The following is a 22151-nucleotide window of genomic DNA, read 5'->3' as shown; positions in this document are numbered from 1 at the left end:
TGCAGTTTTTGTGTGGTTGACACTGATAGCGGATTGCATATTCATAAATAAAACACATTCTATAAAGGTGCATTTATGGAGCAATGGATTTTTGTATAACAGCAACTTCTAATTGAATAAATATAAAATTTATTTGGTTTAAAAATAACATACTGACTGTATATTTCTTAGAATTCATTAAAATGCACAAGAAGTGCAAACACTAAACTTACAGTAATGCAAGTCTGCAATAATTAAATGATATAATAATTGTCCCATATTTTACAGACTTAATGCTTTGCCAGTGCTGCTGCAGTGCCTTTCTCATTCATATTTCATACTTGTTGAGCTGCTGTAAGCAACTTATTTTGACTACCATACACATAATGTACCTACTACTTGACAGATATCACCGAGTCCTGAGAAATCACCTGTCTGTGGCCCAGCCCTCAAGACTGTAAACAGCAAAAAAGAGTCAGGGAATTAGACGGCACCTTTTTTTTCTTTAGCATTTGCTGTGTTTGCTGATTTGTTGGCATGTCTTTGGGTTAGGACTTTTAGAGAGAGGTTGTGAGGTTAAGATATCAGATTGAAATGATATCAGATTGTTAGAATGCTTAATAGATGGAAAATATGAAATATAGTAATATGCATTCTATTCATTTTAACAGGCATAAAAATGAGTTTTGAAACTGATACTGTGCTTGTAATTTGATTTGGATTCAGTAGACAGTTAGGTGTGATCTCACTATGCATCAGCGCCATGTAGCAGAATACTGAAATGAGACAAAGTCCCTTCCCTACATGTCGGTATTTAGTTTTTTTATGTTGTTTTTTTTTTGTGGGGTGCGTTCATATTTTCATAAATTCTTAAGTTCCGGTTACATTTCATGCTGCTGGGCCAATTGAAATGATGTCTGCACATTCATTTCACACCAGTCTCGTCAAGTTTAAGCATTTTAAATGTAAAAAAGTACATTTAGACTTTTTATCATTTTCTAGTGCTAATTTGTTTTGCATAGACATCGCCTACTCAAAACAGGGACAAAACACCCGTTATATTTATAGGTACTAGAAGTTAGTCATTTGCTGTGAAGGGCTTTCTAATTAGGGCATGCAATTGCTTATAACCTTGCAATTACAAAGCAATCACAATGTTTCAGTCTCTCTTCTCATTCATGCTCAGAAGCAGTTACTTGGAGGCTGGCGTAGTTTGGAAGGGGGTCTGATTCAGAAGGCATTGAGAGACCCAACCAAAGCTGCTCACCGTCAAGCTCTGCTCAAAGTCCTGTCCCAGGCGCTCGGGATTGCTGGAGGTGGAGGAGGCCAAAAATTTGATCCTCAAGCACTGCGCGAGATGGAGGTTGGTCTGCAACTCCACTTTTTAAGTGGTTTAAATGTTAAATAGATTTTTTTGTCATTTTGTTCTGCAGAAATCATACTCTTCAGTTTAATAACACCTCACAAAACTTCTAACATTTTTTTCCCTATTTTTTAGGGGATTCTGTTGACTGGTGCAGTGCTTGAAACCCTTACTTGTGGGGAAGGAGGGAACAGTGAGATGAGCAAAATCCTATTGGTCCCTGAGAAACAACAGGCAGTTTTACAAGCCTATCAAATGACTGTTTGTGGTGGAAGGGCAGAACAGAGGGCGGAGCTGTTCGGGAAGTTAAGTGAAGAATTGAGAGATCAGATTGATACACAGAGAGTGTTTGATCAGGTACATGCAAGAACAGCACATCTTGTATTTGCACTTAATGTTCCAGGGGTTAGTTTTTATTTTAAAAATTAACTATACATGCATACATATACATAAAGAAATTAAACACATTAATATTTTTGTGTGAAAATTATTTATCAGTAACAGTCCCAGTTGTAATGTACCACATCGAACAATTTTGCCATTTATTTGTGTATTTATTTTGTGTTTTAAGGATATATAAAAGCTAACTCTGAAACTAGTTTTAGAAAGACACAGGAATCTGTCATTTTATTCCATTCATTATTGCAAAAAATATAATTTCTATCACTGTAATTGAATAAAAAGGGCAGAGAGTGCTATTAAACACTATATACAATTTAAGATGTGTTGTAAATTACACTGTGGTAGGAATTTTCATTACTTTCAGAGAAAAAAGACTTGTCCCATATAGTTGGACATTATTAGTGGACAAATTAAACTATTGAGAGTATTAAAAAGTGTACAAGTCAAAAAGTGGCCATTAGTTGAAGAAACACTGATACTTTACATATTACTTAGTATTAAGTATTACTCCTCTTTCCTTTCTCCGTATGTCACTCGCTCCTGTCCTCAGTTGCGTCTGGAGCAGTCCAACATATCCGGTCTCTTGGATCAATCCCATCTCGGCGCTTTGCTGAAGAACCTGGCGGATGTAGAACGGCTCTTGAGGGATGTGGATTTGCTGTCAGGTCTGGCTAGACTGCTCCCTAAAGGGGCCTGTGCAGGCCACCAGCCTCCTCCTATAGCCAACACCACCTCTTGGAGCTCCAACACAACAACATGGGGTCCCAACACAACAGGCAGCCCTGTGGAGGAAGGAGAGGGAACTGCAGGAAATGAGGCAGAGGCTGAAAACCCTAGATCCCAGTTTTCTGCCTTTGTTCAGCTGTGGGCAGGTCTTCAGCCCATTCTTTGTGGAAATAACAGGTGTGTAAATGAGTGTCACGGTGTGTTACCTTTCTGAATCAGAAATTAATTTTTTTCAATAATCTTTATTGTTTTATCAGGATTATTGAGCCAGAAGCTCTGAAACAGGGCAATATGAGTTCCTTGGGCTTTACCAGCAAAGAACAAAGAAATTTAGGATTACTTGTCCATCTCATGACTACAAATCCCAAAATCCTCTACTCTCCCATTGGCTCAGAGGTGGACAAGGTCATACAAAAGGCAAGTCCAGACTCTGAGGTGTTTCAAGGCTGAAAAAATCTTACAATGAGCATTTATAATGTAGAAACATGGTTTGCAGTAAAAACGAAATTGCAAATTAATTACTCCTGAATTTTTTTAAAACTTCCTGCTGGTCATTCTTTCATTTAATTTTGGTTGTACAAAATTAATAGAGAATCATTTGAATAGAGAATTTTTATTTTATTTTTTTCTCTCAAGGCCAATGAGACGTTTGCTTTTGTGGGGAACGTGACTCATTATGCCCGTGTGTGGCTCAACATCTCAGCTGAATTAAGGGCCTTCCTTGAGGAGGGTAAATTGCACAATCACCTGATGTGGCTCCAGCAGGTAACATTCTGTCTTTCAGTCGCTAATTTAAGAATTTTTAGTTTGAAAAGCACTTTGTGTTGTGCATGTGCTTGATGTCTTTTGTTGTCTGTGTGTCGTAGTTCATTGCAGACCTGAAGAAGCACCATGAACTGTTGAACATCTCAGACAGTGAGCTGATGAACAGTCTGCTGGAGGAGAACTTCACCCTGCCAAACACAACCACTCTACTGGAGCAGCTGCACACCATTGATAATGCTGCCTGTGGTTGGACAAACTTCATGTCAAAGGTCTGGAGAAGAATTTGATTTAACTTGTCCAATCTTGCGTATCTATTGCAAAAAACCTTGTGTTGTCTGTTTTGAGGTTAAATTAGAATTAACATGAATACAACTATTTCTTTTTTTATTTAATTGCATTGTACATTTTGGTAGAAAAAATATAATTCTGACTTTTTTCAACACTTTTTTTCCCCTAAAAACTAAATCTGTTCTGAATGTCTCAGGTCAGTGTGGATGTCTTCAGAGGCTTTCCTGATGAAGAGAGCATTGTCAATTACACACTGAACCAGGCCTACCAGGACAATGTCTCAGTCTTTGCAAGTGAGTGATCACTTTTATTGCATTTATTGTGATGAGAATTTGGGGAAATAAAATTGTCCTGAAGATAATATCAAAATGCAATGTAGGCTTAATTTTTATGTAAATGTTTTTTCATATGATTTTGTAGTATAATATTTCTTAACAAGGTTTGAGACACTGACCCATCCATTCCCCATTAAAACTACATTTGCATGATTCATTTAACCCTTAGTCATACCTTGTTAAATGTAGCCAGTAGCCATATGTTTAATCTGTGCATCCTCTCTAGGTGTGATTTTCCAGACCAATAAAGATGGATCTCTGCCACCCCATGTGATGTACAAGATTCGACAGAACTCCAGCTTCACAGAGAAAACGAATGAAATCCGTCGAGCTTATTGGCGCCCTGGGCCAAACACGGGTGGCAAATTCTACTTCCTTTATGGCTTTGTGTGGATCCAAGGTATGATAAGAAGTCTTAGCAAGACTTTTTCCTTTCCCCTACAATAAAATTTTGGATAGGATATCCAAAAGCAGATATTGTTTTGTGTTTCCTGTAAATTACTTTAGCTGTGAGCAATTTAAAGTTTTGATCTTATTGGCAGTGAAAGATCAAGCTTTCATCTACAGAGTGGTAATCTAAACTCATCAGCATTAGTTCTGCCATTTGTGCAAAATTCTTTACAAAACTGTTGACAAAGCAATAAATCGCTCTCTCTGAAACAACATCCACAGAGTACTGAATTGGCATGGGAAAAGTGGAATGAATTTGATGTTTTATTTAAAATGAAAGTTATTCTGGTAAAATGTGTACCTGGTTATGTAAAGCTTGGCGCACCAGTCAGTAAAGTGCTGCTTTGGCATTTCTGGAAGCACTTATTTAAGAGCTCAGAAAAGCCAAGAGGATCAAAGCTTTCCCTCAGCGTAAAGCTGCAGTATGTAAATTCAGTTTCAGCTTGTCTACTTGATGCTGTTGACATTTTCCATGTTTCTTCCTCTTAGATATGATTGAGCGGGCAATCATCAACACGTTTGTGGGCCATGATGTTGTTGAGCCTGGAAACTACGTGCAGGTGTTTCCCTATCCATGCTACACTAGAGACGAGTGAGCTTGGTCTTTACTTTTGTTGTATATCTTGTATGTACATAGTCTAAAATGTTGTGTTTAAGACGTGGAGAATCGCAGATGTTCAGTTGTATTGCATTAATGTGTGTTATACACATTATAGAGTGGGATCTGAATGCTCTCAGAGCCAGAAAGAACACAGATGTTAATATTAAGAAAAAAAAACCTTCCCTCGCTCCAGGCAAAATCACGCAAGCTCCCTGCTCCACTTCCACTCCGCATTAAATTTGCAGATGACACAGCATTAGTCAGTCTCCTTCAGGGGAAAGAGGACAATCATAGAATCATCTTAGGGCAGTTTACTTTGTGCTGTGATGCTTCTGATCTACTTAAAACTTTTAAGATCAAACAGATGTGGGTATATTTTTTGGGGGAAAAAACTTGATGTGTGTTTCTACTGTTAACAGAGAGTCCATTTAGAAAGTCATAAAGTGTAAACATCTTGGGTTTTATGACCTTTTGTATCATTTGCACATTTGGAGACATCTTACTGTGAAGAAACAAAGCAGTTGAAGAGAATCCTAACCACTGCAAGCAAACTTTTAGGTATTCTCAAGAAAGGTATTCTAGGGATATCAGTAATAAATTTCTCGTAGATCAGAAGCACCCACTTTACCAAGAATTAGATGCTGCCTCAAGGTTGTAGGTTTAGGTTGCCATTATTTAGTAAAACAATACTTTTTGTAATGTTTTTGAAAGAAGTCTGTTATGCTCACTAAATATTGCAATAATCTGATTTTAAAAGTAATTTTTTCATCAGGACTCTAGTCTTCAGTGTCACTATCATTTAGAAATATATAAAGGCACAGTCAAGGAAAAACCAAAATCCTAAAAAAAACAAACCCTGCCCAGCAATGTTTTGTGACATTATAAATGTCTTTACTGTTACTTATGATCAATATAATACATCCATGATGAATAAAATGACGTTTTCGTTTTCTAAGTTAATACTAGCGATGCACTGGTGGAATACTGTACAAGTGCTTGCATTTTAGGGATCAAAACTAGTAATGTATCAGCTTGTGGAGGTGAGGAGTTGTAACAGGTTTTTCCATTTGCAGTTTTCTGTTTGTTATCGAGCACATGATGCCTCTGTGTATGGTCATATCCTGGGTCTACTCTGTAGCCATGATGATCCAGCACATCGTAGCAGAGAAGGAGCAAAGACTGAAAGAGGTGAGAGAACAGACTGAACTTTCTTTTAAAACAAACTGGTGTCACTAACAAACTTCTGAGAGAGTTCAAGACTGGTGCCATGGTTGACGCAAGGTGTTTTCCATAGGTGATGAAGATGATGGGCTTGAATAATGCAGTGCACTGGGTGGCTTGGTTCATCACGGGCTTCGTGCAGCTTTCGATCTCAGTGACGGCCCTCACTGCCATACTGAAATACGGCAAAGTCCTTCTCCACAGTGATCCCTTTATCATCTGGCTCTTCCTCACAATCTACGCCATCGCCACCATCATGTTCTGGTACTGGAGCCATACTCTGATGTTTACTTGCTGTTTCATTCTATTTAAATTGTTTTTCAGTCAAGAACAGTAGTCAAAAGTTGTTGATGTTATGTAAAAGTTCTCTCCATTTCCTTCCATCTCCATTGGGAAGTTTCCTTGTGTCGGTGTTGTACTCCAAAGCCAAACTGGCTTCAGCATGTGGAGGAATCATCTACTTTCTGAGTTATGTGCCGTACATGTATGTGGCCATAAGAGAAGAGGTGGCTCACGACAAAATCACTGCCTTTGAGAAGTGCATAGCGGTATGAAGGCTTCCCATGAATCCTTTTCATGTTCCATTTTGATAGTCTATTGATCTTCAGTAAACAAGTGGTTCTCTCTCTGCAGTCTTTGATGTCTACCACAGCGTTCGGTCTGGGATCTAAGTACTTTGCCCTGTATGAAGTTGCTGGGGTTGGAATCCAGTGGCGTACTATCAACCAGTCACCTGTAGAGGGCGATGACTTTAACCTTCTGCTGTCTATGGTTATGCTCACCATTGATGCCATTGTATATGGTGTGTTGACATGGTATATAGAGGCTGTGCATCCAGGTAAGCTGCAGTGATGTCATTATTGTGCATTGCAAACACTGCCCATGTTCTTGTTATTCAGTATCAAACTTAAAGTATTTGGTTTTGGTTTCTGTAATGTTCTCCTCCAGGGATGTACGGACTGCCCCGGCCATGGTATTTTCCCTTGCAGAAATCCTATTGGTTAGGAAGTGGCCGTATAGAGACATGGGATTGGCCGTGGGGTGGCAGCACAAGGCTAAGCGTGATGGAGGAGGACCAGGCTTGTGCTATGGAACACAGACGCTCAGGTACACTTCATTCCATCAATCCATCCATCTGTCCCTCCATCTCTCAATCCATCCCTCCAACCCTCCATCCATCCCTCCCTCTATCCCTCCATCATATTATCAGCTTACACTCTTTGTTGGAGTTAGAATGTTTTGCTTAAGAATAATGTAACTTGTTGAGAGAATTTTAGGCATGTTACTAAATTTGATTGTTTGTTGCACAGAAGAAACTCGTGGAATTGAAGAAGAACCCAGTCACTTGCCGCTGGTGGTGTGCATAGATAAACTAACCAAAGTCTACAAGACGGGCAGCAAACTGGCTCTAAACAAGCTGAGCCTAAACCTGCATGAGAACCAGGTTGTCTCCTTCTTGGGACACAATGGGGCTGGCAAGACCACCACTATGTGAGTGTTTGGATATTGAGTTTCGTAGTGTGTCAGGGTGGTTCTAGACCCATGCTGTGCTTATTTATTCTCACAATAGCGCTCTATAACCTGAAGGTTGGATGATGTATGAAACTGATGTGTTTTGCAGAAAATTCATTTAGTATCCAATTAATCTCTTGTAGGTCCATACTCACAGGATTGTTTCCACCCACCTCTGGATCTGCCACCATATATGGCCATGACATTCGCACAGAGATGGAGCGCATCAGGCAGAATTTGGGCATGTGTCCCCAGCACAATGTTCTGTTCGACAAGCTCAGTGTGGAAGAACATCTGTGGTTCTACTCGCGTCTGAAGGGCATGGCCGAGGAAGATATCCGGAAGGAGATGGACAAGTGGGTTAACGCACTCACATTTTGTTAACACTCAATCGTACCCATTCCTGAGTTCATAAAGGCTGTGTGTCGGAATTCACAGGATGATAGAGGATCTCGAATTGTCCAACAAGCGTCACAGTCTGGTTCAGACTCTGTCTGGGGGGATGAAGAGGAAGTTGTCTGTGGCAATTGCGTTTGTAGGTGGGTCCCGGGCAGTGATTTTGGATGAACCCACGGCAGGAGTGGACCCGTATGCCCGTCGAGCAATCTGGGACCTCATCCTTAAATATAAACAAGGTGATCCTATCATTATTAATCATAAATACAGTACTGTTTAAAGTTTGGGGTCAGTCATTAGTTTCCAAATATATGATCAGTCCAAAACTAGAATCTGTGTGTGAGCAGGTCGCACCATCCTGCTGTCCACTCACCACATGGATGAGGCTGATTTGCTTGGAGACCGTATTGCCATCATCTCACATGGCAAACTCAAGTGCTGCGGTTCCCCTCTGTTCCTCAAGAGCACATATGGAGATGGCTACAAACTTACACTTGTCAAGAAACAGAGTGACTCACACACTGCAGGTATATGTGTCTTCTCATTTGTGGACGTGCACATTTTGGAAAATTGTAATTATTAATGTCTGAGATTGCATGTTAGCATTATGAGTTTGAGTACAGCTCACGTAATTTCCCTATTTGATTCCCCATTTTTCTCTCAGTACTCTCATATCAGTAAATTTACCAAAATGTCCTGATGTCTTCAAAATTTATGAATCAGGGTTATTAAACTATCAAAAAATATTAATTGAAATAATGCTGAAATAAAATATTAGATGATGAAAAACTAAATGGAAATTAGAAGTTCAAGTTCAAGTTTATTTGTATAGTGCTTTTTATGATACAAGTCGTTGCAAAGCAGCTCTACAGGAAATTAAGTTTCCACAATATATGTATATATTGCAGAACCTTAATATATTTAACTTATGGCAAAATCTGGTAATTCTGTATGTTGTCTGAGCGTTGGCGTCCTCTTGAGGGGTTGGCATTATCTTTTCTCAGGTGTTCGGTCATCTCAGATCATTTAAGGGTTGGATCCAGACTGAAGCTTCTGTCATTCCTAGTTACCATGGGATGTTAATCCTGTGACAGAAACAGAGAAACAAATAGAGACATAATTAGCATAACTGCTGTTCCATCTAAGCAAAAATGATTTGTTCAACCCAAGCTAAAGAATAATAATAAATGTACATTTGATCAGATATAACTGCAGTACAAGATTATAAGATGCATTATGTGAATGCTTGGCTAAAGAGATGTGTCTTTAATCTAGATTTAAACAGAGAGAGTGTATCTGAACACCGAACGTTATCAGGAAGGCTATTCCAGAGTTTGGGAGCCAAATGTGAAAAAGCTCTACCTCCTTTAGTGGACTTTGCTATCCTAGGTACTACCAGGTACTAGGTACTAGTTTTGAGACCTTAGGGAGCGGGTTGGATTGTAGTGTGGTAGAAGTTGGTTGTTGGCAACCAACTGAAATAAGCTAAAACAGTAAAATTAACTAAAAAAATAAAAATAAAATTGAAATAAATTTACTTAAAAACTTAAAGTAATATTTAAAAAAGCAAAAGCAAATTATATTACACAATTAATAAAATCAAAAAGTATCTAAAATAAAAATGGAAACTGAAAATATAAAACTAATAAAAGCTATAATAATAGTATATAAATAATACTAAAATAACATTATAAATGTATACAAATTTTTATCACTTCTGTCTGTTTTACAATGTAAAACACTCACTGTTAGTTTTTCTGTGAACCTATTATTTGTTGTTTGTGTTTTATCTCCATATTTTTTATATGGTTCTTCTGTTCCTCATTTCATTGTTTGTTCCTTTTAAAATATCAAAAGAGCAGACTAAAAATCTTAGTTTTCCTTCTGCTCTTTCATCTGCCATGACCCAATATCATGTTTCTGTTTATTCTCAGATCAGTCAAGCCGGTCTCCCGCCTCTTCCATATCTCCATGTTCAGAGAGCAGAGTGACACAGTTCATACGTCAGTACGTTGCCTCCTGTCTGCTGGTGTCCGACTCCAACACTGAGCTCTCTTATGTCCTACCGTCTGAGGCTGTCAAGAAAGGCTGTTTCGAGAGGCTGTTTCAGGTATGCCTACTCATAAACATTTTTAGACCGTTAGAAAGACATAATTTGATATCAGTAAAATCTTTATTAAACTGAATATGAAGCGTTCACTGATGGGCACATATGTTGGTGTATTTTCTTCAGGCTCTGGAGCAGAGTTTGGACCGCTTGGCCTTGACCAGCTTTGGTGTGATGGACACCACACTGGAGGAAGTATTTCTGAAAGTATCAGAAGAAGATCTTTCACTGGAGAACAGCGATGCAGGTTAGATGGTCAGACAGATCTATTAAAGCAATGCATCTAAAGCCATGAGATTTTATTTATGGTTCACATTTCATGTCTCCATCTCATTTTTCACTGTCAGATATGAAGGACTCTCCCGGCGAAGCATCAGCTCGGAAGCCCTCTAAACTTGTAGGAGGGCCACAGTGTGAGGGGGCACCAGTTCCTGCTGTGATCCGGCCAGAGGTGGAGCTCAGTAACCTGATGATGTGCTCCAGGCTGAGCCCAAGCCAAGCATCTCTACAGTCCGGCTCTTCTCTCGGCTCAGTGAGAGGGGATGAAGGGGGCCTTTATTCTGACTTCTATGGAGACTACTGTCCATTATTTAACAATGGCCAGGATCCTGACACAGCCAGTCTCAGAGGTGAGTAAATTGGATTAAATAATAATGAATTATTATTATTATTAATCCAATTATAAGTGGATAATTGTAGGTTAAAACACATTTACTCAGTTTGACATTGTAACTGTTTTATTGTGGTCTCTGTCATTTCTGATTAAAAAAAAAAAAAAAAAAATTAACACAATTAAACATTATCATATTGTTTCTTTAAAAAACTGAATGCATTAATTACATAAATGATTTAGCACAGATCATTTGTATTAAATGTTTTTAAATGACAGCCCTAATTAATGATAATTATTTTTATTATCAATTTAATTACACTGATATTTTAGACGCTTTTCTTCATAGCTCAGTTGGTAGTTGTGTTTGTAGACTGCGAAGGAACTGACTAGGAACCAGTTTTTTTTGTGGTTATATCTTGAAGGCTTTTGAAAAGAACATTGTGTCTAGTGCTGTTTGCCGCCTTTGGACACAAAGCGGAAGTCTGTCTGAGACAAATGCATCTCTGAATGGCCTGTAGGTAACAGATAAAGATTACCTACCGCTCAGTGTATACAGTATATACCCTCTGTTCTCCAGATGAAGAGTCCTCTCCGGAGCCGACCATACACGAGGGCCAGGGCAGCTTAAAGCTTGAGGGCTGGTGGCTGAAACTCCGGCAGTTTCACGGGCTGATAGTGAAAAGGTTTCACTGCGCAAAGAGGAACACCAAGGGCATTTTCTCACAGATCCTGCTGCCTGCTTTCTTCATCTGTGTGGCAATGACTGTAGCTCTATCTGTGCCTGAGATTGGTAAGGACATGATGCACCTTGTGTTGTGATTGTTTGTATGTTCTGTTTCTCTAGAGGATGTAGGTTGAAAAAATATTGTATCACAGCATAAATAATTTATATCAAGATGGTACAAATCATGGTAAGCATATATATATATATATATATATATATATATATATATATATCCTCTAACTCTAGCACTATCTATTCTAATTGTATTTTATCTATGTCTTTTTATTAAAAAAATAACAATAATAATAATAATTATCTGTACTGCGTTAGGCTAACCAAGACTTGTAATAGCACTTGCACGTTGTTGCTCTTTTGTTGGTTTTGATTGCTTCTTATGTCCTCATTTTTAAGTCGCTTTGGATAAAAGCGTCTGCTAAATGACTAAATAAATAAATAAATAAATATATATATATATATATATATATATATATATATATATATATATATATTATGAATGCTGTTCTTTTGTATCATGATTTCCTCAAAAATATTCAACACTGATAATAAGAAATGTTTCTTGAACACTAAATCAGCATGTTAGAATGATTTCTGAAGGATCACGTGACACTTAAAACTGGAGTAATGGCTACTGAAAACTCAACCTAGATGACCATAAAACCATCTTTCAAAAACATTAAAAAATATTACCAATCCCAAACCTTTAAACAGTGTATACTATATAAGTTTTAAATGATTTAATTATAATTTATATCAATTAAAATGTGAAGAATCCAGTGAATTAAATACTTTACAAATGAAAGCTTTGCTAGTAGTACAAGCTACTAACATAGAACCACTAGATCTCAATTAAACTAATTTAAGGCCTAATATCTTTTTAAAAATATAATTATGAAGATAATACAATTTAATCAGAGCAGTGTTTATCTGGCACAAAAAATGATGCAGATCTTAATTAGACTTAAGTGAAGACTGTTCTGTTGGTCTCTCTTTGGCTCTGTAGGTGATCTTCCTCCCTTGATGCTGTCTCCATCTCAGTATCACAACTATACACAGCCTCGTGGAAACTTCATCCCTTATGCCAATGAAGACAGGCTTCAGTACAGGTCAGCCACAAGAAATATCGTTTTAAATATCTACAGGCTTCTTTTGCATTATAATGAAGACACAGACATTGTCTCTCTCAATCCCTATCAACCTTTCTTTGCTCCAGGAGTAAACTTTCTCCAGATGCCAGTCCACAGAGGATTGTTAACACCCTGCGTCTACCCTCTGGAGTTGGTGCGACATGTGTACTGAAAACTCCCTTCAACAGCACTCTGGACCAACTGGCCCAAACCCTGAATCCATATGCCAACAACTCCAAAACCCTGGCAGCCCGCTACTTTGACTCTATGTGCCTGGATTCCTTCACACAGGGTGTGCCTTTATCAAATTTTGTGCCCCCGCCACCCTCTCCTGCCCCCTCAGATGACCCAGATGCGCATTTTGAAGATGGCCTTTGGAACTACACTGCTGCTCCTCCCACGACTGTCCGAGGTCAGAGTTTACAGACTGGTGTATGGTTAAATATGCATGTTTTTTTTTTTTTTTTTTTTTTGTAAAACTGACAAAATGTAGATACTGCTGCACATTCACCATAATTTTTACAATTTAAATTTTTTTAAAACTTTATTATTTTAATAAATTTGTAAATGTAATTTGTTCCTTTGATGGCAAAGCTGAATTTTTAGCAGCCATTACTCCAGTCTCAAGTGTAACATGATCCTTCAGAAATCATTGTAATAAGCTGATTTAGTGTTCAAGAAACATTTTGTAGTATTATAAATGTTTAAAACAGTTGTATTGTTTTTTTGGCATTTTTGTGGGGACTGTGATTTTTTTTTTTTTTTTTTTTGATTCTTTGAATATAAAATTATTATTTGAAATAGAAATATTTTGTAACATTATATATTTTTTTAATCCATTTAATGCATCCTAGCAGAACGAAAAGTATTTACAGTAGTAACATCTTACAGTAGTGTAAGAACAGTATAAAAAAACCTAATACTACATTAATATATAAAAATGATTGAATATTTGGTTTAATTTAGCATTTTTAAAATGAAATACATTGTAATTTTTCTGGACAAAAATTAGACGTCATTTTAGTAATTGTGAGTCAAAGTGAATGAATATGACATCACGATGAAACTATAATTTAGTATGAATTTTCATCAGAAGACACAAACTATGACCACAATAAAAAGCTAAAAAATAAAAATAACACTCGCTGGCAGCCAACAGATGTAAAAGAATGAAAAATAGTAATTGATACTTAAAGTTATGCACCTTTGGATATGATATTAGGAAAAACTGAAAATAACTCCTGTGCCGCACACCTGCTGACTATTGCTAAAATTGAAAAATGTATTTCTTTGCATAATGTAGATTTTTCTAGAACATCCTGTGTGCTGACTCTGTCTTTTTCCATGAAGCTGTGTAATATGGATTCTTCCACTCATTTGATAAGGCTCCTCTCACCCTGCTGTGCTCCCACAGAGATGGCAACGTCTCCCCCCACGCTGCCCTTGACCATCCGGGAGCCGGTACGCTGTATCTGCTCCATGCAGGGCACGGGCTTCTCCTGCCCCAGTGGAGTTGGGGGTCGACCGCCCCTTATGAAGGTAGTAACCGGAGACATCTTGGTGGACATCACAGGTCGCAACGTGTCCGAATATCTCCTGTACACCTCTGATCGTCTCAGATTACACAGGTAATCTTCTGAAAGCGTGTCAAAGGAATAATATTATATTTTACTTCATTTATTAACAAATTGAATTAATATAACATAGTAACATAGCATTTTAGATTTAAGATGGCTTTTTTTGCTATGGTTTACTTATAGACTTTGCAGTTTTTGATTAATGGACTTTTTAGACAGATTGGACATTTTGGGTTTTGAACATGGATACAAAATATGACTCCTTTAAAATCGCTTTATAACAGAAGTAGCGACAGGTCTTGGGTAGGGCTGGGTGGTATGAGCAAAAATTCATATCTCTATTTGGCTGATACAGTATAAATCTCGGTATGTTCTACGCTTTTGAATTTAGATTAAACAAATAAACTAATAAAGTGAATGTAACCATATATTATGTTAAAAAGGGTTAAAATTAGATTCTAATTTTAGATTCTATAAATAATATATCGATATATCATACAATCTCGATATACTGCCCTGCCCTAGTCTTGGGTGATCTTGTTTTAATGTATGGTTGTTGATTGGATGGAGGCAAAAAATTGCAGTTCTACTTTTATTTAAAAAAATAAAACGTATGTATGAATTAATCATTTACAATGAGATCAATAAAATGCATTTATAAAATGAAATAGGTAAAATAGTTACTATTTCATACCAACTTTAAATTCTCATACATTTTTAAATTAAGTTTTTTTTTTAAACCTCTCATTCTTTTGACAAGAACTCAAAAACTGCATGTTTTTGGTGTTGTCCTGTAGATATGGAGGCTTTACTGTAGGAAACATTCAGAAATCTGTCCCAGCATCCTTTGGGAGAAAAACACCACCTATGGTGCGCAAAATAGCAGTGAGGCGATCCTCACAGGCAAGTCAGAGCATACTTACCCTTTATAGCTGATATATATTTCTGAGCTAGTATTTCATCGTAATTTTAATGTTTTTGTATTACTCTACAGGTACTTTACAATAACAAAGGATATCATAGTATGCCCACCTACCTAAATGTTCTGAACAATGCCATCCTCAGAGCCAATCTGCCCAGTAGTAAAGGAAACCCTGCTGCATACGGTGAGTCTGAATTAGCTTCTGCTAACTAGCTAGAAGTCAAATCATCAATTGTTTTTCTATTTAATTGTGCATGTTTACTGAATTATTTTTAAGTCCGCATTCTGTTGTTTTTTTTGTCATAAAGATTGTTTAGTTGTACTGAAAACTCTATATGCGCAAACGTTCACAGGCATCACAGTGACCAATCATCCCATGAACAGAACCAGTGCCAGTCTTTCTCTGGATTATCTGTAAGTCCTACTCTCCTCTCTTCTTCCTGTTCCAGCTCTCAAACACTCATTGCTTATTTCTGATTTCATATCCGCTCTTCTAGGCTCCAGGGCACTGATGTGGTTATTGCCATCTTCATCATTGTAGCCATGTCCTTTGTGCCAGCAAGCTTCGTGGTCTTCCTGGTAGCAGAAAAATCCACCAAGGCCAAACACCTACAGTTTGTCAGCGGATGTGACCCTGTCACTTACTGGCTAGCAAACTACATATGGGACATGGTAGGGTGAAGGAGAGACTGTATGGGATTTGGTGTCTATTCACAAACAAGAACAGTCCTGAGGGCTAAATTGGTTTACACACAGATTTCTTTTGTTTTTTCTTCGTTAGCTGAACTACCTGGTTCCAGCAACGTGCTGTGTCCTAATTCTGTTTGTATTTGACCTTCCTGCGTACACGTCACCTACAAACTTCCCAGCAGTGCTTTCTCTCTTCCTCCTTTATGGGTAAGCTCTTTCTGTATGAAGACTCAATCAGATGTAGAGAGACAATAAATACAGTTTTTTCTTTTGTCAGTTTTATTCAGGTCTTAAAATGCCACATAAAACGTCACAATTCGCTCTCTCTTTCTAGCTGGTCTATAACCCCCATTATGTATCCAGCCTCTTTCTGGTTTGAGGTGCCCAGCACAGCTTATGTTTTCCTCATAGTCATCAATCTCTTCATTGGCATCACAGCCACGGTGGCCACTTTCCTCCTACAGTTGTTCGAGCGTGACAAGGTAGGTCAGACAGAGAAATTTTTACCACTGAAGGCATGGCATGTGTATAAATTGTGTGTATAAGCTGTATGACAACATTCTTTTGAGCTCATGCTCTATAGAAGAAATTATTTTCTTTTTTTCTCTTTTATCTCCCACCACCTTAAAGGGTTAGTTCACCCAAAAATGAAAATTGTTATTAATTACCCTCTTGTCGTTCCTTAGCCATAAGACCTCGTTTATATTCGGGACACAAATTAAGATATTTTTGATGAAATCCGAGAGCTTTCTCTTACTTCCGGGGGCACATGCATACCTGCTGACCCCAGACACTGGTGTGCTCGTGTTGTTTGTTTGTTTGTTTGTTTTAAAGTCTATGTTTTGAAAGCAATATGCTTTTTAAGCTTTTTGTTGTGTTTTGGATTTTAAAATGCGTCATCGATTGTGTTTGTGCGTTGGGCGATGGAGTGAATTTGGGAAATTTAAGGAACAACGGATTGATGCGGACGATGTTCTACAGCCGCGAAGATTTGATGAGACTCCGATATAATGTTAAAACTCTACCAAAGTTATATGCCCCTACTAAAATAAATTGTTGCACACAAACTACCTATGGAAAGAAGAAAATAAAGGGGTGCCAGAGGCAGAATCCGAAACAGACTTAAACATCGCGGCAATCGGTTCCCTCTTCCAGCTATAACTTTAACTAAAAAAATGCTCGAACTTACAGCATTGGTGAATTATAACAGAGACTTCAACAGAGCTAACCTGATTTGCATCACGGAGACATGGCTGACGGAGGCGATTGACGATATAAATCTGGATGAATATTCATTCATTCTTCTGGACCGTGACGGTGTCAAATCAACTAAAGCCATTGGAGGAGGATTATGTATGTTCGTTAACAGTAGGTGGGCGAAGAACATAACGGTACGTGAAACACATTGCTCAGCTCATTATGAACTTTTGACTGTCTCATACCGTATTATTTACCTCGTGAATTCGGACAAATAACAGTTATTTTAGTCTGTGTGCCTGGACCAAATTTTGCTCTGGCCACCGAAGGCATAGCTGCTAGTTACAACAGAGCACTGTGTAATTCTGCGAGTGATCCAGTCTTCCTGCTTGGAGATTTCAATAAATGTGTTGTATCTAATCTGTTGCCAAATCTTGAGCAATATATAACCTTTCCGACGAGACTGGTTAAGACTCTGGATAAATGTTTTGGTAACGTGGAAGGTGCATATGTGACAAGATTACATCCACCTCTGGGATGCTCGGATCACAATGTTATCCATCTGTTACCGAAATATAGGCAACTATTAAAGAAGAATAATCCTGCCGTTCAGCAGGTTCAGATATGATCCAGAGACTCAATAGAACAATTAAGAGGTTGCTTTGAGTGTACGGAATGGGACTTGTTTTTTAATGATCACGATTGTTGTAGTAAATATGAATTGTTGAATAATACAATAACTGGCTGTGTTCATTTCTGTGTAAATTCTGTATGTCACAATTTATCCAAATAATAAGCCATGGGTAAACAAAGATTTAAAACATTATTTAAATATGAAGAAAATTGCTTTCTCGCAGAATGATCAGCAGAAGGTAAAGGAGTTAAATAAAGGAGTTAAATGTAAGATAAAAGATGCACAGAGGGAATATAAAGAGAGTGAGGAGAAATTCAAAACAGGAAATATAAGAGAGGCGTGGAAGGGCTTGAATACATTAATGGGTAGGCAAAAGGAAATAATTCAAAGGAAATAATTCAACAATGTGAGGACTCTTATGGTTTTGCAAATGATCTTAATATTTTTTATTCAAGATTTGATTATTTAAATGAGTCCACTGTTAGTAATGCAGCAATCACAGACCATGACCATACAGGAAAGAGAGGTTGTCACAGTGCTTCGTAAAGTTAAATCACACAAGGCATCTGGCCCGGATGGCTTGAAGGGGAAATTTTGAAAGAATGCGCAGAACAACTTGGATATGTGTGTACAAAGATATTTCAAATCTTTTTAGACAATGGCTTTGTACCATTGGCCTGGAAGAATTCTATAGTTATCCCGGTAGCTAAAATACCTCATGCAAAATTGTTAAATGACTTTCGTCCTATTGCGCTCACATCAGTTCTATGCAAATGTATGGAACGCATAGTGTATAAGGAATTGTCATTCCAGATTGAGAGGTTTATCGATCCCCTGCAGTTTGCCTACCTACCGGGCAAATCGGAGCACTGTGGATGCCTCTCTTACTCTTTTGATGCCTCTCTTACTCTGTCCAACCTAACATTCTTTTAAAGCGTCTTCACAAATTAGGTGTTAGTGGTTGGTTGGTTGATTTTATGGATCAAGGAATTTTTAAAAAACCAAGCACAGCGCGTTTGTATTAATAATGTAATGTCTGACTGCTTGGTTTTAAATATTGGAGTACCCCAGGGATGTGTATTATACCCAATATTATTCTCTGTATACATCAATGAACTGCAGTCTGATGATGATAATTTCTCCATCATAAAGTATGCTGATGATATGGCACTGGTTTCCTGTCAGGAAGAAATTAATAGCCCTTTATATTTTGAGCATATCTATAGCATTATTGGTTGGCTTGATAGTTGTTTTTTTTTACATCTTAATATCGGAAAAACAAAAGAGCTATGCTTGAGGAGTCAAAAAAGAATAGTAGATACTAGCCCATATTATTATACCACTTATTGGGGAAGTTGTGGCCTAATGGTTAGAGAGTTGGACTCGTAATCCAAAGGTTGCCAGTTCGAGTCTTGGGCCAGAAGGAATTGTAGGTGGGGGGAGTGAATGTCCAGTCCTCTCTCCACCTTCAATACCACGACTGATGTGCCCTTGAGCAAGGCACCGAACCCCCAACTGCTCCCCGGGCACCTCAGCATAAATGGCTGCCCACTGCTCCGGGTATGTGTTCACGGTGTGTGTGTGTGTTCACTGCTGTGTGTGTGCACTTTGGATGGGTTAATTGCAGAGCACAAATTCTGAGTATGGGTCAGAACTTCACATACTTATAAAAGGAAAAATTGTAGAGCAGGTCTCAAATTTTAAATATCTAGGAACAATTATTGACGATAAACTCAACTTTGAAAGTAATGTAGAGTCTGTTTATAAGAAGGCAAGACAGCGCCTTGGTCTTCTTAGGAAATTAAGGAGCTTTAATGCTAGTACACAGACTCTAACTATGGTATACAGGTCAATGATTGAGAGCATTCTTACATATACGGTAATATAACAGTTAAACAAGAACAAACTCTCACAAATAATTAATCAGGCAAATAAGATTACTGGCTATAAACAACATTCACTTCAGGTCTTATTTGATTGTTTTATGGAAAAAACAGCAATTGGGATTTTTAAAGATCATACTCATCCCCTCCACTCTACTTTTGAAATGCTTCCATCAGTGCGTAGGTTTAAAATTCCTCTGGCCAGAAGAAATGCTTATAAAAAATTACTTGTCCCAATGGCAGTTGTTATTTTAAATCGGATTATTGTTTGAAGGAAATGCAAGAGAGTGGTTGGTAGTACAGTGTTTAATGGATTTAATGGAAAATTTATTTATTTACTTATTTTGAGTCAGTTGCCCAAAGTTGTGTAATTTTGCGTTGTGTTATTAATGTGTGATGTGTTTTTTTAAGTATTAATGTGTATGTATCTATGTCACCAATGTCAAATACAAATTTCCGCTCTGTGACAAGCAGAACGAACAATAAAGTTTAACTAACTTTCTGACCCTGCATAGACAGCTACAGCTAAAATCATCAGTGGTCCAACCGTAATTTTATGAAGCTACGAGAATACTTTTTGTGCGCAAAGAAAACAAAAGTAATAACTTTATTTAACAATTTCTTCTCTTCTGTGTCAGTCTTCGACTGGACTATTTTAACAATGTCCTTACTATCTTTTTGGGCCTTGAATGTGTTAGATGTGTTACTGTCTATGCAGGGTCAGAAAGTTCTTGGATTTCATCAAAAATAATGAAGGTCTTACAGGTTTGGAACAACATGAGGGTGAATAATCAATGACAGAATTTAAATTTTTGGGTGAACTATCCCTTTAAATGGACATTTTTGCCTGTCCCACCTCGGTAATCTTGACCTTTTCAACTGTATCCAATTATTAAAATCATATAACAATGTAACATTTTATCACTAATATACATTTGTTTGTTTGTTTTTACCTCACAGGATCTAAAGTTGGTAAACAGCTATCTGAAGTCCTGTTTTCTCATCTTTCCCAATTATAACTTGGGCCATGGATTGATGGAGATGGCCTATAATGAGTATATCAATGAGTATTACGCCAAGATAGGTGTGTTTATGCATTCTTCATCTCAAGGCATCATTGAGGGTTGTTCTTTGCTCTTTTCAGATGGTTAAATGCCTTCTCTTCCCTGCAGGCCAGTTTGATAAGGTGAAGTCTCCATTTGAATGGGACATTGTGACACGGGGATTGGTGGCAATGACCATTGAGGGTTTCGTTGGCTTTCTCATTACAATTCTGTGCCAGTACAACTTCCTCAGGAAAGCCCAGTGGGTGTGATTTTGTTTACAGCATGTGTGTGCCTTTGACAGTTTAAAATGAAAATGTTCTAAAGGTCACTGTTTTCATTTCATTGAAGGAGAGTGCCTGTCAACAGTCAGCCAGTTGAGGACGATGATGTTGATGTGGCCTGTGAGAGACGCAGAGTGCTGAGGGGAGATGCTGACAATGACATGCTGAAGATCGACAACCTAACCAAGGTCAGACACGCCATGACATTTTAAAACTTTCCCCTAACCCAGTGCATCTGACCTGAACCCATTGTTCAGTCCTCAAAGTATGCTCAGTGCCTGTGTTTCCTCACAGGTGTACAAGTCTCGCAAGATGGGCCGGATCCTGGCGGTGGACCGTTTATGTCTTGGGGTCCGTCCTGGGGAGTGCTTCGGGCTACTGGGAGTGAATGGGGCAGGAAAGACCACCACCTTCAAAATGTTGACTGGAGATGAGAGCACAACAGGGGGAGAGGCCTTGATTCAGGGACACAGGTGCTACATTCAGACCAGCTTTGATGTGTTAACAGAATTCTAAATCCTCCCTCTCTTCCTCATCCTTCTCCATTTTTGGCCAGAATATAGAATATATATCAAATTAGTTTTATTTATTTGTGTTATAAACAAATTATTGGTTTATGCTTAAAATATATTTATGTATATATATTAAAACAAGGCAAAAACATTTTTCCAAGGAATAAGAAAAATAAACTTAAAATTGCATAAGTATATATATATATTTTTTTAATTCTCAAGTAAATTATTTTGAATGTTTCTGATGTTAGCTAGTAAAAAGGTAATATATTTAAAATACATTTATTGCATACTAAGTATAGTCCAAATCTATTAACATATTTACTGACATATTGTTTGAGACTTACTGATATAAAAATCATTATGAACTTTATTTGGAGTACTTCTTGTGCTCAATGCACATTTCTTAATATGAAAAATGTGTTTTAATGTCCCTGTTGATGAGGATTTTATGATCTTTGAATAATATTGGTCTTTAAATGTAAGATATTTAAAGTGTACCTAAAGTATACTTGCAATCGTTCCACTTTAGCACAATCAAATATACTTCAGTATATCTTTAGTTGGACTTCAAGCTTCACATATTTGCAAGGTATTTTTGGCAGAATGTAGAGTATATCTTGAAATAAGTTTATTGTTTTTACCCTATTTTGTGATTCTTCAAGCATAAACCCCAACAAATGTTGGCAAATTTGTGTATAAAATATAAAATAGCCTACGATAATGCTTATTTATTTGTTTTATTTTGGAAACTTTGATGTTAGCATGTTGCCGTAATAACA

At 37.6% G+C, this 22151-nt stretch overlaps 1 protein-coding gene across 2 annotated transcripts in view; it reads left to right on the top strand.

Moving 5' to 3' along the window:
* LOC306869220 (ATP-binding cassette sub-family A member 2-like) overlaps positions 1 to 22151 on the top strand; it is a 68054-nt gene that overhangs the window by 38920 nt on the left and 6983 nt on the right. For both annotated transcript variants that reach the window (XM_079415891.1, XM_079415890.1), the window contains 35 exons: positions 1166 to 1342; positions 1478 to 1699; positions 2295 to 2647; positions 2728 to 2887; positions 3107 to 3235; positions 3337 to 3504; positions 3720 to 3816; positions 4085 to 4258; positions 4798 to 4900; positions 5983 to 6097; positions 6204 to 6394; positions 6528 to 6678; positions 6764 to 6968; positions 7079 to 7237; positions 7441 to 7621; positions 7786 to 7998; positions 8081 to 8277; positions 8386 to 8565; positions 9973 to 10148; positions 10272 to 10392; positions 10493 to 10774; positions 11336 to 11548; positions 12504 to 12606; positions 12714 to 13039; positions 14042 to 14255; positions 15002 to 15107; positions 15199 to 15310; positions 15480 to 15540; positions 15624 to 15798; positions 15908 to 16023; positions 16151 to 16298; positions 20491 to 20614; positions 20703 to 20835; positions 20925 to 21045; positions 21152 to 21330. In XM_079415891.1, coding sequence (XP_079272017.1) covers positions 1166 to 1342; positions 1478 to 1699; positions 2295 to 2647; positions 2728 to 2887; positions 3107 to 3235; positions 3337 to 3504; positions 3720 to 3816; positions 4085 to 4258; positions 4798 to 4900; positions 5983 to 6097; positions 6204 to 6394; positions 6528 to 6678; positions 6764 to 6968; positions 7079 to 7237; positions 7441 to 7621; positions 7786 to 7998; positions 8081 to 8277; positions 8386 to 8565; positions 9973 to 10148; positions 10272 to 10392; positions 10493 to 10774; positions 11336 to 11548; positions 12504 to 12606; positions 12714 to 13039; positions 14042 to 14255; positions 15002 to 15107; positions 15199 to 15310; positions 15480 to 15540; positions 15624 to 15798; positions 15908 to 16023; positions 16151 to 16298; positions 20491 to 20614; positions 20703 to 20835; positions 20925 to 21045; positions 21152 to 21330 — 5885 coding nt within the window. The remainder of the gene's footprint in view (positions 1 to 1165; positions 1343 to 1477; positions 1700 to 2294; positions 2648 to 2727; positions 2888 to 3106; positions 3236 to 3336; positions 3505 to 3719; positions 3817 to 4084; positions 4259 to 4797; positions 4901 to 5982; positions 6098 to 6203; positions 6395 to 6527; positions 6679 to 6763; positions 6969 to 7078; positions 7238 to 7440; positions 7622 to 7785; positions 7999 to 8080; positions 8278 to 8385; positions 8566 to 9972; positions 10149 to 10271; positions 10393 to 10492; positions 10775 to 11335; positions 11549 to 12503; positions 12607 to 12713; positions 13040 to 14041; positions 14256 to 15001; positions 15108 to 15198; positions 15311 to 15479; positions 15541 to 15623; positions 15799 to 15907; positions 16024 to 16150; positions 16299 to 20490; positions 20615 to 20702; positions 20836 to 20924; positions 21046 to 21151; positions 21331 to 22151) is intronic.

Source organism: Barbus barbus, assembly GCF_936440315.1.
Source record: "Barbus barbus genome assembly, chromosome: 5".
In the NCBI taxonomy this organism is placed as follows: Eukaryota; Metazoa; Chordata; class Actinopteri; order Cypriniformes; family Cyprinidae; genus Barbus; species Barbus barbus.
This window is presented reverse-complemented; position numbering and strand designations above follow the sequence as displayed.